This window comes from Solea solea, chromosome 21 (genome assembly GCF_958295425.1).
Source record: "Solea solea chromosome 21, fSolSol10.1, whole genome shotgun sequence".
In the NCBI taxonomy this organism is placed as follows: Eukaryota; Metazoa; Chordata; class Actinopteri; order Pleuronectiformes; family Soleidae; genus Solea; species Solea solea.
Window position 1 is genome coordinate 14030553 of NC_081154.1, and position 15553 is coordinate 14046105.

At 41.3% G+C, this 15553-nt stretch overlaps 1 protein-coding gene across 4 annotated transcripts in view; it reads left to right on the forward strand.

Moving 5' to 3' along the window:
* vti1a (vesicle transport through interaction with t-SNAREs 1A) overlaps positions 1-15553 on the forward strand; it is a 108271-nt gene that overhangs the window by 71220 nt on the left and 21498 nt on the right. For 2 of the 4 annotated variants that reach the window (XM_058621468.1, XM_058621469.1), the window contains one exon: positions 1798-1870. In XM_058621468.1, coding sequence (XP_058477451.1) covers positions 1798-1863 — 66 coding nt within the window. In that variant the 3' untranslated portion in view covers positions 1864-1870. The remainder of the gene's footprint in view (positions 1-1797; positions 1871-15553) is intronic. The other 2 variants (XM_058621466.1, XM_058621467.1) reach the window with 1 other exon arrangement.

Below are 15553 nucleotides of genomic sequence, written 5' to 3' on the forward strand. Positions count from 1 at the left end.
GCCAGAGGGCCCATACCCCAGGTCCCCCACTTCCTACACTGTACCACATGTATCCTTGGCTCTGGCAACCTGCAACACACCAGCCCAGGCTGCCAGAGGGTAGGAAAGGAAGATGGAAGAAGAAGAAGAAAGATTCAGCAGTGGAGGGGTGGGAAGAGATGGAGGAGTTTAGGCAAGAGGGATGACTGCAAGATGAGCCAGAACAAACAAGGAAAAGAGTGATGCTGGAATGGAGAAAAGGGAAGGCTGGAAGAAATGCTGCGAGAATGAGGAACTGAAAGTGGAATAAATTTACAATATAATAAATATAATATCATAATAACTGATGAAAACATGCAGAGTGAGAATGACTTTGTTGGAAAAAAGCTGTTATTTTCTCCGTGAGGGAGAGATGAAGATGAATGACTCGCTGCTGACTCTCGAGAGAAATGAGCAACAACTCTTTCCCACACTTCCCCATCATCTTCTGGAAATGTGACTACAGGTGGACGGTAGTGGCAGCGCACTCGGTGCAGTGTCAGCACTTTTCTTGCAGTCACTCGCATCTTGTTAGCAACACCCCTGCCAATCCCTGTCCCTGTGCAAGTCTCAGATAAAATAAGTGGAATAAAAAAACATTCCTATGACCCCTGAGGAAGAGTTGGAGAGGAAGAAAAGGGAGAAAATGAAGGAAGGAAAAAGAAAATGTCCAAGGCCCTTGATAGCCATGGTCATTATTTCAAGTGTGCCTTCAAGGACTCTCTATACTTGCAATGTAAGGCAAAAGTAAAGGGCCCTTCCCACTCTTTTTTTTGCACTGCAATATTTACTCTGCAGCAAGATGAGCAGAAAGAAATAATAACACATTCTGCTGTTTACAGTGTCTAGTGTTTACAGACAGTCTGACATGATTTTTAACAGGAAAACGTCCTTGATTGTTTTAGTTTGTAGCCTTGAGGGCCTAAAAGTAATTAGCAATTTGCATCTATTTCCGGGTGAGTTAAAACCTTCAAGGCAAAAGAAGGAACAGCTCCATCACAAGATCACACGAGAAACATGCTTGTTTCATGTGCTTAGTCAATCAAAAAAGTGACAGTGTTTCAAATGTGGATGTCACTGCTAAGATGCTATGAATTTTAAAAACATAAAAATGCAACCATCCTTCAACCCCTGACATTTCAAAGTGGACAGATAAGTGGTATGATTTCAGAATCTAAGCAAATGTGAAGTTATGTAATGATGTGAAATGTGCTAATGTGTATGACACACACTGATGTTTTTACACACATATTAATGAATTAAGTTGTTTGAAATGCTTTTGAATTGAAGGTCACAGTCTCTCCTTAAAATGATGTCACAGTGATATTGACTGTTTAGACATTTGTGTAAAAAATTTTGGCCAAAATCTCCTTTTTGAAATCGGACTGACCTTAACTTTCTACCTTCAAGATTTATTAATTTCATCCTTGAATCCAAGTGAACATTTGTGCCAAATATAGTATCACATTTGTGGGGGACTGACTGAAGGAGGGACAATCCAGTAACTTCTAATCAAAGGGTCTATCAGTCATATCTCAAATGTGTAAACAATTTGAAAGATACAGTGTCAAACTTATAGATATATCTAAATTATATCATTGTATAATCACATGTTGATATATTTTATTAACAGTTTATTTCGTAGTCAGTAGAGGACCAATATTCTTTTTTAATTTCAAACGCCAGTAGTTTCCTCAAAGACCATGTTAAATTATCTTTGGAGGTGTTGGACGAGAATGAAAACTAAAACCTGTCTTTCACCTGGTCCTGTCTCCCCAGCTGAGAGAAACAGACGCCAACCTGGGCAAGAGTTCTCGCATCCTTACCGGCATGCTGAGAAGGTAAGAGGCAGGTAGGGACATTGTTTCTGCACCTCTCTGTGTGTGTCGTGCTCTAACAGTGCTGTGAGCTCGCTGCACGTCATCACCATCAGGTCATCAGGTCCAACTTTGTTCCATTTTTTTAATTAGTTTTCAACTCTCTTGCTGTTGGCCACATTGCTTTTCACTGCATTGTTTTTTCCAGAGCACAGTGGGGATGTATAAATAAAAAGGACACATACACAGGTGCTGAAATGCATCAGAGAATTACTTCATAACGTTCTTTTCTCTTTAAAAGAACTCTAGAAGTTTATCGTATTAATCTTGTATAACATTTACTATTCAGCAACCTGCAAATGCAAGTATGCTGGTAATTGTTTTCTGCACTGTAAGCAACACATTTTTGTGAATATCTTTAATTTTATTGTTGATTATTTTTAATTGTTGCATTTCTACATGTTTACACTTGGAAATGTGTTTAATCTGCATTCTCTCGGTTCAAATGACAGCTCAGATCGACCTGGATGAACAGGATCATTTCTTACCTTTGCCAGAGATTAACCATGCATTTTTCTGGCCGTTAGCATTAAAGTTTGTTGCAGTCCATACTTTTTTAAAATTTGGGAGTGCCCAAAATATTTTTAATCGATCAGATCATCTAAATGACTGATAAGATAAGATAAAGATAAACTGAAGTAAAATATTCAAAATAGTAACCATCATGAGATTGTCACTGAGAGCTGTGGTGGTGTTGTTTACAGCACATCCATGATTGTCAATTCAGGCCCGGATGATGTGGGGTGGAAAAATAAGAGGGCAGAACAACCACTGGCAGTGGGAATGGTGTCAATCGCCTTTTTAGTGGCTTCCCTTGGTTTTCAAAGTCCCGGGTATACACGCTGACTTTACTGTGAAAGAGGCTTAACAAAACATTCACAACCATTGTGAAGGCCTGGGTAGACTGAGAAAAGAGTAGCCCTCCATAGCATGTTACAGAAAACAGCTGAAAAAGACAAGTACCCTCTGTACATGTCTCCATTCTAGTCTTCTCTCTGCCTTTGTTTTTCAACCCATATTCAACTTGCAGTCTTTGTCTCTCTTGCTTTGTGGTTCGTGCACGAGGCTGCCCTCAACAATCACACAACCACAAGCATTCACACACAAATATTTCAATAGTCTTTGCATTATCTAATGCACTCCCTCCTAACACACACGCACACACAAATGTGCACACACATACCGTAATGTCTTGTCACATCTCCATTTCATAAAGTGCCGTGTGCCTACTCCTGAACCGTGACGCCATGGTTTTGTTTCGCGCTCTCCCTTTCTTGTTTTGTTTTTTTTGTCCTCTCTCCGTCGCCCACAGTGGATTTTGATTAAGAGTAATATGTAAATGACAGAGACTAAATGTAAAATCCCACGGCCCGGAAGGAAGTGCCAATTGAAATAGATGCTTCAGTGCCCGTAGACAATTTGCAGGGCGGCTCACAGGGCGGCCGGCACTTACAAGAGAGGGAAGGCCTGAGAAGGGCTGTGATGCCGACTGTAACCAATATTTCTGCATATGTCTCCATTTTGTCAAGTCTGATTATGGGAAGGGGAGGAGGAGGATTGCGGGGGGGTCAGCTCGCCTGGCATGTCACCCAGAGCTGTCCAGAAATCATTCATCATCCCCTCCTCCTTCCCCTCCTCCTTCCCTTCCCTCTGCCCCCCCCAGGAGCTGAAGTAAATAACACACACTTATTTCAATATTATCATATTAATGTTAAAGTTCAGCTGTCACCTAATGGGAAGACTTAATCAGACGTAGCATTTTAGGAGGCAGGCTGCCACTCCCCCCCCTCCACTCTCCAGCCCCCGTCTCTTGACGTGCCTTACCTCCTCTGGTTAGTGCCCCGCTCAAATCAGGATTTATGAGGGCTTTCCAGAGTGGGGGCCCGGTTGCGAGCCTCTTCTACTACCAGCCACCTTTCTGCTTGATGGGAGCAGCACAACGTTAACCCCCCTCCCTGCCTTTCTTTTTTTTCCGTCTTTCAGTCCCTTCACTGTTTGAATAAAAGGGAGTGTGTTTTGTTGTAAGGTTGTGGGCTGGAAACGTCAAATCTGAAGTCATTTATAACCACAGACAGAGAACTGAAAGCAAAAACTAAGTTCAACATGGTTCAATGATATCCCACCTCCACCCCCTTTTAGGCAATTCTTCCTCATTTCTCTGCTCATTTAATTATTTGCCCCCCTGGTTTTCTGCGTTTTGATTAATTGTTTATTTGTGTGCGATGTCAGAGCAATTGTAATTTCTTCACACTGCAGTGGGGGAGATTGTGAGGCACTTGCTTTGTCATTCTCTTTAACATCGAACTTGTGCACCAACATTATGTAAATTACATCCTGATATATAGTATTTTACAATCTCTGCACACACAACAGATGTTGATACAGCTACTCAGTCATGCACGGGTTTGGCATTCCATTTGTTGCAAACCAGCAATTTGTGAAAAAAGAGCCATATTGTATTTTAACCACTGATCTGAGGTTGTGAGCAGGGCAACATTTCTAAGTTATGAACAGTTAACATTATGGCCTTGAGTAGTAGTAGACAAGCAGAATAGTTGGTATTTACTGTGATCCAGGATAAATTATGTCCTTTTGTTTCAATTGCTGATGTTGTCTCTTTTAGACACGCACCTCAGCTTGAAGTATCTTGATGGTCCGGAGGATATCACCCCAGCTGAGAAACAATTAGACACTTATTAAGCTAGCTGTCTGGGTTCAAGAAAGCCAATTAACTTAAAGTCTTTGTGTGTATCACTTGATGTGTCACTGGAAACATGCAGAAACACACACATCTTAAATAGCTGTTGCTTTGTTTGAAAATGAGCTGTCACAAATAGCTGCCTGTGGAAATCATCACTTCAAATGACTGTATTTAGTGTAAAAGTGTGTTTATAGGTTGATAACTAAGTTTCTCAAATGTAGCATCTGAGACATGTTAACTCTCTTTATATAGTGGATGTCATTGGTGTTGTTGTGGGCATCCAGGGCATCCGCTTACAGTTAACTTTTAATTCAGTCATCTAAATTCCTATGGGTTTTAATTATACCCCGACAGATACAGTGATCCCAATGAGGCAGAGCGGCAGTCCTGGTTGTCAATCTCTTATTTTTTTTGGATAGTACATGGCTTTATCTCCATTTTAGCCCTGGATACATCCTTTGGTTAAATCAAGATGTTAAGTGCACTTAACAACTAACTATACTCACTTAAATTGTGAAAGGTGAGGGTTAGAATGATGTGTCCATCAAACACATTTAAGACTAATTTGATACAGATTTTATACAACATCTCTTATCATTTAAAGCTCCAGTGTGTAAGAATTATTGACATCTAACTAAAGGTAACAGGCAGAGGACTCCTCTGCTTACTTTTGCCTTATTTTTTATTTCTCCTGATAACAAAATAACAAATGAGTTAAATGCAACTACTGCGGTTGTTGAACTTTCCCAATTTAGCTCTTGGACCATGGTCCGGAAGCACAGAGTGTAAGTCATTTGTCCAGGGCCAACGACGTAGCTATGTTGAGCTAACGCCCCTTACTTTTTGCTGGCAGATGATAAACACATGGGTTTGATCTGGAGGAGTCTGGGCATTTATATCAACTGCACCACTCCCTCTGTCACTCAACCACTCACTCAGCGCCCACACACATGAGATACTGTCCTCTTAGGGAACATAATCACACCCCTACCCACTGGACTGAAGTATTTTGCATGTCTGTAAAATAAAGGACACATTAAGAGAGTTTTTGTCAGACTCACATATCAGAAACTCATATGTATATCTAAACTTAATTTGCTTAGTTGCACATGCTTTTAGGTTGAGAGACATAAGTTTGGTACAAGCAGTACAAGTCATAGCGTGGATCACAATCCCTTATTAGAGAAGCCACAGAAAGCCAGGTCTCTGTTGTTTCTGTGGCACACTGACACTATGGCTTCTCGTAAATACAAAATGGCCCTGGAACTGTACTGTTAGCCTTCCTGCTGCTATGCTGAACGTCTCAAGCATCTAGCATCTCACCCACCACGGTCAGAACAGTTGGGAATGGGATGCAGCTCCAGACCCAGTTAGGACCACTGGGGTTCCTGGCAGCTTCATGGAGGGAGGGGGCACAGTGAAGGGCAATGAAGCAGGGAGGACGAAGGGGGGGGGGGAGATGTATATTTTGAAGCAGAGGGGTTGTCTGCTCTCACTGGCAGCTGATCCCACATGCAGGTGGTCGACTCAGTCGCCAGGCAGATCAAAAAGTCAAGGCCCCGGGTGGACCTCTCTTTGAAATGGGAATGGGGCCTAGATATCAGACAGAAAACATAAGCAAGCTCCCAGCCACAGAACAGCTCCATATTCATGTCTGGAACTGGCAGTAGCAATGGGCAGGCAGGACGGACAGAGCCTCAGCCTTCAGAAGACGACTCACGCACACTCTGGACACTGATTAAGAGATCAGCCCATGAGCCGGGCCATGGCGATGATGCTCACAAGCTGGTGCAGCCGCACTGTTACCAAGACACTAACTTCCATTCTTGAGATGCGTTTTGACAAGCTGTCTTAATGTGAGGTTCAAAGTTCACTTATCTGATCTTACACAATAGGTATATGGGGCAAATTCAATGCTAATATCGCACAGCTACCTTAGAACAGCTGTCTGAATCCTGTTGTAATGTGGATATTTACTGAATTGGAAGTTAAACCAAGTGTTCTGCGTCTGTTATTTACAGGGAGCTGGGAGTTTTCCGTTGTTTGCTTGGTTCAATAAATCAACATGCAAATTCTGTAATTCTGTACCATTGGCGAATATACACACTCTCTCTCTATGTGTATGTCTGGTGTGTTAACTAGAGGAATATGTAGGTCACATAATTAATGGAATTCAACACGACCAGTGAGCTGTGGTGGGATCGGAGTCTTGGGGCCCTCTTGAAGTCTTCCCATGAAGTTGAACAAAAAAATTTGATTTTTTTAATTGAAGCTGAAGGATGGGACAGATTGATGTTGAGATGTTTTTCTTTCTCTCTTTCTTTCCCATTTTGTTTTTTGTCTTTTGATTTATTAATGTATTTATTTGTGCTGTTCTGTTACTGCAAAACAAAAAGTGCAGTCAGTGGTAGAGACACTAAGGTCAGTCCAGGAGAATCAGTTCAGGGACACAGTGACACAGTAAAATGCTTTCTGGCACCAGGTTCTATTGTAGCATAATATGCAACATGCATTAAATATCGGTCATCATTTATTGTTTCGGATTCTGTTTCCTCATAATTGGTCCCTTTTTTTTTTTTACATTTGTTTTACTTTGTATTAGAGCCGAACTCATCACAGTAGCCATACCCGAGCTTTGCATTTTCTGTCTGGAGAGTGGCAGCTCACTCCCAGTGGAGCTTACTCTCTCTGATCTCCTCTCCATGTTGCTGCCACGATAATTCCATGTTCTACATTTAAACACGTTCCCTTTGCTTTGCAATTTGTTCAGCCTGGCATCATTACCACCTCACTCAACCCCCACCCCCCACATTGCTATATCCCTTTGGGTCATACCCATCCGTGGCCTTTCGTGCCCCCCTCTAGAGAAGCTTTCTGTGCTTTTTCATGTCCAGCCTGTTTTTTTTCTGGCAAAGGAGCAAAGTGCCAAAGCAAAAATTGCATCTGCCCCCAGTGCTACCCTTGCTAAACTTTGTACATATCAAGATGAGCACAGGTGTTATGTGCATACATAACACCTGTGCTCATCTCAATGGCTATAGTCAGAGAAGTAGCGTGTTAGATTACTGAAGAAGGTTTGGTTTAAGAAAAGCATATATAGGAAAATACTTATCACTCATTCTTATACCTAAATGTGGTATGTGCAGACAGCAAACATATCCGCTCTGTCTCCTGTTGTCTGCATCTATAGACAGGGACATTATGACAACATGGGCATGCTTACCTCCACTGTCCCACTCCTTCCTGTAGTGAGATCTTAAGACTGGCTGCCATGTGATATTTTGGGTTATGTTGAATATTGGAGATTGAAAATGTAAAATAATAATGCATTTGCTTTGATTTTTAAATAACTTTTCAAGCTATTTTACTTTTTCTGTCAGATAAGTGTCTAAAATGCAGTCTTTCCCAAGTTTGTAGATAGATACTTTTTAATGTGTGCGCGCGCGTGTGTGTGTGCGCGCGCACACAAGCAACTGTGGCTACAGGCTGCTGCTGGGACAATGACAGGGTGCGCCTCAGCCTCATTACTCACTGCTCCTGAGCCAAACAAGCGCCACTGCCACCTCTCTCTCACTCTCTCTCTCTCTCGCTCTCCCTCCTGCTTTATCTCTGTCTTCTTCTTCTCTTCCTCCACCTCGCCCATTAGAGAGTGCTGATGGGACATATTTCGCAGAAAGGAAAATATATATAGACACACACACACACACACACACGCACACGCCTGGGCTGCAGAGAAAGGGATTGTTGACAAGGGCAAAGACACATTGTTGTTTTATATAAGGGATGCATTTGTCTGTTGAGGACTGTGTCGCTTAACTGGCTGCAAAAGCCCCCTTTTTTGCCTACATATCTCCTTCACTCTGTTATCCTACCCATAGCTGCTGCTTCTTTTTTTGATGGGTCAGGACAAAGTTGAATTATAATCATTTCAAATGTGGCAGTTAAGAATTTCTCTTTTAAACATTTTTTTTCTTAAAAAAACAGTTAAACAGCTGCTCTTATAAAATGAGAAATATTTTTTTTTTTTTTTTTTCTAATTTGTTTTATGCTGGATGGCATTCTCAATTTAAAGACAAAGGCTATTTTTCCCTCGTATTTTGAGGGAATCCTTTTATATCAGCACATTTGGCTACTGTATCACTTGGTCCCCAAAAAGGACATTGATGCTCAACTTCAACGTTCCAACAATACACATTCTACCATCACTTCTACAAGTGCTCTAGGGTCAACCAGCCACGACATTGAGGTGATGCTTCATTCGACCTCGTTCATGCTATCCTAGTCGATCGAGCTTCTTTTTTCCCCCTGCTTTAACCCTGACAGACTGTCGTTCTGACGAGATGACTGTAGATCAGTGGCGCTCTCATCCCTTGAAGTGGCTCCAGGTGTCACTCCAAGGGTACCCGCCCTGTTTGATCTGCCGTCGAGCGCCTGTCGGGCCACGGCACCCTCTGATTTCTCCGTCAGAGGGGAAAGAGGATCTCCTGTCCAAAAGTTCCACTGCTACTTTTGAGTGACAGCAAAGGGAGAGGTATTGGCGGTCATGGAGCAAACCATTGGGGAATGGCCATTTTCCTGTTGTCATTATTCCCCAGCTCCCTTTTAGCAGCTATATGGAATCCTCTCCTGCATCTCTTCGTGAGCATTGTATAGAGGTGATCTTGATTTGATATGCCAGGCCCCAGCAGTCCAAACAACAGAAAAGAGAGGAAAACAAACATCAAATGAAACCTAACCATTTTAACTGATCATGCTGTGGGCCTTGTCTTAAGGAGAACAAAAAAAACATCCTCTCAAACATCTTCAGATGATGTCCAAAGGAGGTCCCTGTCTTCACCGAAGAGCTGCACAAACAAAAAGGGACAGATGAAACAAAATGGAGGAATGACGACATATTATATATATATATCTTTTCAGCAAACATAGATGCCTGTATCCTTCCTCCCTTGCATTTTCCCCCACCTACTGTGAGCTTCTGTAGAAATTACAGGTGAGATCTCAGTCTGTGGCAGGGCCTGCCTTTCGTCTACAGGGAGCTGGGGGGGGGGGGGTGATTGAGGGGGGAGAAAAGACTGAGGAGGAAAAAAAAGATTCATGCTTTGCAGTACTGCCGTGTTGTTTGCGGTGCGCACTCTTCCCTTTGTGTGTCTGGCGATAACTTATTCAGCACAGGGCCATTCATCCAGGGGTTGAGCGCGGGCGTCCGTCAAGACGGAAAATAATGAGGCGACAGCAGCGCAGAGGATGGCTTTCTCCCTCTGCCTAGGTTGTCCCCCCTCCCTCCCTTCCACTTCCTACTCCTCCTTCTCCATCTCCTCCTCCTCCTAGCCTCCCATTATCAGCCGATTTAAACTAATAATAGGGGGTCTTCTTCATGATATTTTGAAGCAATTAGAATTTATCACATTGTCTCTTCTCTGACTGGCACCCCCCACCCCACACACACACTCATACTTCATGGCATGCAACAGCGCCTCTTTGGTTACTTTGCTTTGACACAAATACTGGCAATGTCTTTGCATTAGTTACTGTATCTGTGTGTCCATCTATTCCATCTGGACACCTTGTCCATCTAAGATTGGAAGGAGCTCTAGTGCTACATTGGATTCCGGAAATAAAACGCTTCTGCACTGTTCATACCTTCCCTGCTTTTTTTATTCAAGAGTCATTGAGTTTTCCTCCTTACATGCAGTCCATTGTGGGCTCAGAACTTAAAGTGACATGAAAAAGTAAAGAGAGAAGACCTTGGCCCAATGGGTTCATTGCAGCTAATAACCTAACATGAAAGTATGTCTAATGGGGCTTGAAGTTCAATTGCTTTGATGTACAGTTTTCTTCCTCTTAAACATGAAATCATTATAGTCTTAAAGAAATAGGTCAGTTATGTAGTTCATGTGTTTGTCAGGGACGATGGTTGAGTGTTGGTTTTTTTTCTGTTATTGTTGTCACCTCTCAGATCTCTTTGGAAGGGTGCAAGAGCTTGAAATATTTACAACTGAATTTTGACTTTTTTGTTTTCTTTTAACCCATCAATCATTTACTGGGCCCTTGTTTGTCTGTATCTCATCCTAACAGACCCCCAGGATGGTGCATTGAAACAAAGGCACTACATTGTTGCCATGTTGTTGATGGCATAAAAGATCCCCTTTATCACAATGGGCAAAACAATAAAAGGAAGACCACTTTTTTATGGAAGTAAAAAAAAAGGTTGTAAGCCATAGCATTTGTAGACATTAGGATTTAAGGGGACATACTTTTAAAAATACTCCTTATATAACCTTGAATGCTATTACTGCTATAATAGCTTGCTATACTTAACACAAATAGCATTTTTGTAGTATTTTATTATTTTCTGTCCCAAAAGTTTGAAGGCAAATGAACAGAACCCATCACTCCACTCATCCCCTCCTTTGGTTCGCTGGTGCTTGCTGAGATGGGCTTTATGTGATGTGTAAAACAACAGTTTGAACAAATGCAGCAGAAGACAGTGCTTTGAAAATATCTTGCTAAATCCACGATAAATGCACAAACAAATTCAGTCTCGATTATTTTTAGGATTTCGTCTGTTGTCTTATAAAAATTGGTGTAATTTCCTGCTGACAGAATATAAGCATCTCAGGTTAAAAACAATTTCATCAAAAGAAAGGATGACATAATGTAAAGAATTAACCATATTGTGTATTTTTGCATTCTATTCCACACAGCTGTGCTCAAATATAATAATAGGTTGGTCATGGTAGAATGAAAGGAGTAAACCACTTCAAGTTGTTGACCATTGTTGACCTAATTCACTTTGGCCATTGACCTTTCAGGAGATGACTGATGTTCAAATAAAGACGCCATCATTTTAAGCTGCCACTGCAGCAACTTATACACTGAATAACAGCCTTGCAGTGCCTTTCAAGGACTTCAATCGTACTTCAATAAGTGTTGTGACTGCAGCTAAGATCATGCTGAAAGAGAGGACCCTTTTCTGAAATTTAATTTGGTAATAATTTCCTTAAACAAGTTTAACAACTTGTTTTTTATTTGCCTGACACAAAGGTGATTTCCCATTTTATATAACTGTGATTTAATCCTGGAATTTAAATGAGGCTGTCAGGTGTATAATGTTGTTTTGGAGAAGTTAACACTGCTTTGGTTTTTAAAGAAAATCTTTTCCAAGCTAACAGTTTTAATATTTTACTCATGTTAGCTTCTAGCTGTCTTTGTTTGTCTTTGCAACAGAATGTCAGGCATGTCTAAGACAGACAGAACAATAAGTAGTTATATGCATTGGTATAGGCTCTGCCAATGATTCAGGCTTGACCTCTGAGATGTGTCCCAGGATTTTGCCACATTCATGACACATTATATCTCTGTGAGTACTGACTTTGCGACATACTGTAGGTTGGTTTATGTGTTTGTTACTCCACAACTCTTCTTAGATGCCACTGTCCCAATGGTGCATTCCAGTGAAAGCAATGGTTGAACACTAAATTGCAATGGTTCTCCCTCTGACTGATTCACTGATGTTTTAGTGAGGACTTTTTTATGATGGAATCCTCAAATTATCATGTGTTGTGGCCAGAATCATAAGGACAAAGCAGAGTTACGCCGCAAAAGCCTGTAGAACCTTGATCATTGAAGAAAACCCCTAGTGAGGTCCAATGGCCATAGCATTCAATTTTAGCCCTGGGACCATAGGAAGTTTTCTAGATGTTGTATAATTAGACACTATGCAGTTTATCCCTAGAGACTGTTTGGCAGGCACTCTGTTTCCACTCAACTATTTCTCTTATATGTGAATGTCTTAAACTTGTCATTCGAGGCTGTAAAATACTAAAAAATAAATGTTAGAAATTAAAATCAACAATTTGTAACTGGCAAATAGACAGATATCCTGATATACTAATATTCCACCGGGCTTCTTTTATAACATGGCATACTCTGGCTGAGAACTTTGCTAGAGTCAAGTGCAGTGCATATTCAAGCCCTTGGCCTGGCGTGGGTTTTGGGGAGTCAACCAGCCATGCACGGCTGGTAATGACAGGTTCCATGTTGCCCGTGGCTTGTGGCCCACTGCACTGTTTGTTTGGAGAGTGATGCTCGGCCGTGAAGTGCTGGCCCAGCTGGCAGCAGTTCCATTGCCCCTTTGGCCCTATGGCTGGGGCTTGTTTGGCCCACACCAGCCAGGCAGACTGGCATCCAAGAGGCTGTGGAGGAGGAGGGGGGGGGGGGTGGCGTCTGACAGAGGAGCGAGCTGCTGGCTGAGCACCCTGGTGCTAGGCCAGGCCTGTTGCCAGCTGGAGAGAAGACTTCCCTGCTCGCACCACAATCTTCACGTCCCTGTGGCGACAGGAATCTTAGTTTGCACCTCAAGGGTCAACATCATCCCATCGTGATCTGTCTCAGCTTGTACAACCTTGCTCTCACAGAACAGCTTTTGTGGGAAGTAAAACAAACCTGGATTTAAGACAACCTGCCCCTTCTTTATTTTCATATATTTGGATTGCATTTTTGAATAAATTTGTAGTGTAACATAACACAGGTAGTGTTATTTACACAGACATAAATACTCTTTGCCTCCACATCTCAGCTGCCCATCTGTCATCTGCCAAAGTTCATGCAAGGCTATGAAAGTGAAAATGCCGACCTAACAAAGCATAGTCTTCACTATTTTTATGATTATCCCATGCTTCTGGCTACAGCAAAAAAAAAAAAAGATATAATAATTTAACCTAATAATGTTGGCAAGAAATCATGAAATGAAATCATGATATTGTTGTCATTATTTTCTACTACAGCTTGGTTGAACAGAAGGTCACAAAGTCACATCCCGTTGTGCACATTAATTGCCAGAGGTAAAACAATTGAGTTTTGGATTCATTCTGAAAGTCAGAGTCAAAGGAATTGTGTACAATAAGCAGCTGATTTGAAGCATCACAACGTGACCTGTATTCTAGTCTGGTAACCAAAAAGATGAACCCAAAACAAACAATCACTGAAAACGATAGCTTCTCAAATTTAGAGTGGATTTGTGTATTGTCTTAAGTGTTTGCTGGTTCACATGGGTACATCCTGTCAGCCACTGAGCAAACTTTAACCCCAAACACATTCTGATGGCGCCTGGGCTAACATTGCTTCAGTGTTAAAGGGAAGTTCTGAGGACATTGATGTCTTGGCCTAACATCCTGGTGTCACTTTCCCAGCCTGTTTGCGGAGCCCACCAATCCCCTCATTCTCCTCAGCTGACCTGAACGCATCAACGAGTATCACACGCATGTGAGGAGCCTGATATCCCTGCCAACAACAAATGTTTTCCAACAGTTACCATTGCATTACTGTTGTACATAGCCTTCATCCTTTGACCTGGCTCACACTGAGGATCTTTGCTTTGGATGTTTTTCTCTGAAGGCCATGACTCTGTTTTATTTAACAAGACGTTGATGCATACCCATCCCATCTGAAAGTTTTCCTGTGGTATAACGTTTCAGAACAGACTTGACATAAACCATTTCTAAACACTGGTTTCTTTTCACCAATCTTTAATTACATCGTTTGGTAAAGACTGAAGTACAGAGTTGAAGCAAAGCACCATGTTAGCAAAGCGTATAATAGTGAGGGAAACCACAGCCAGAGGACAGTAGTCCAAGAAAGGGGAAGAATATTGTACACAAACAAATATGTTGGAATCCTAAGGTGTTGAAGGTTTGCAGACTTTTACAAATGCCTTTGATGAATTACTTATGACCTGGATGATGAGTGAAATAGAGTGATAGTGGACTGTTTTCACTTGAGAAAGTCAGTTTTGACTTTAGTTAATATATTTAACACAAATTCTCATAACATTTCAATGAACCTCATCACATTGATATGGCAGGCCCCTTCGGATACCAGCAAAGGTACATACTGTTTTGAAAGGCTTATTCTAAAGCTACAGAACACACACATTTACATATACAGTGCTTAACAAATTTATGAGATCACCAACAAATATAAGGTTTATGCCAAAAGCTGCCTTAAATTAACAACGTTGGTTATTTTCATGTTTCTGTTATAGTTAATACCACTAGTTTACACCAGTATGTAGAAGCTCTTTAATCAAAATGATATTTTTAATGCAAAGTATAATAAATTTACTGTTTTACAGAACATACCCATCAGAAATAGTAAAGCACATTATTATTTCTTGATTAAGATGTCAAATTATAGTGATTTACTTGCATTTCCAAACAGAAAAAATTGTTTTAGTGGTTGAATGGTATGCTTGATTAGTTTCTGACTTCTCAGAGCTCAAATGTGGGTACACAAAGATAATTCAGTGTATTTGCCAAAGTTTTTAAATTTCATTGGTTGTCTAATAAATATGTTAAGCACTGTACACGCACTATAGTACCATGAATAACTATCTGATAATAAACTCAGCAAACTGTACCATAATAGTCAATTTCTCTATATTTCAAAGTTCATGACCATGACAGCACTAGCATGGTATTGTTACTAAAGGTGCAAGGTTTTTGAGGCCTATTTTCCTTTTTCCCCTGTTACCTTATTGTCAGCCACAACCAGTCAATTAATTGTTGATATACAAACCACTGGGTTGCATTCCAGTTGCACAGGGTTTCAGTGTATTGTGGAGCCATGAAGAGGATCATTGTAGCCCCAAGCGATGGACAAGCCTTCCTCCAGCTCTGTGACAAAGGCGGCTGTGAGGTCGCGCTCCAGGCCAGGACTATCAGAGCTATCAGACCAGCAGAGAAAGAACATAACAACAAGCCCTGTCAAATAATAATGGTGTCAACAGTGAGATTGTTTAGCTTCATTTGTACACAGAATGTCTCTGGTTTAATGGTAACATGTTGTCGTCTATTGACTGACTGGGTCAGATTTTAGCCTGTCATTGTTTCTCTTTCTCTCACTGAGTGTGGTGTTTGTCGAAGGGTAGTCTATGCTAGATGTTGATTTAAAATATTTC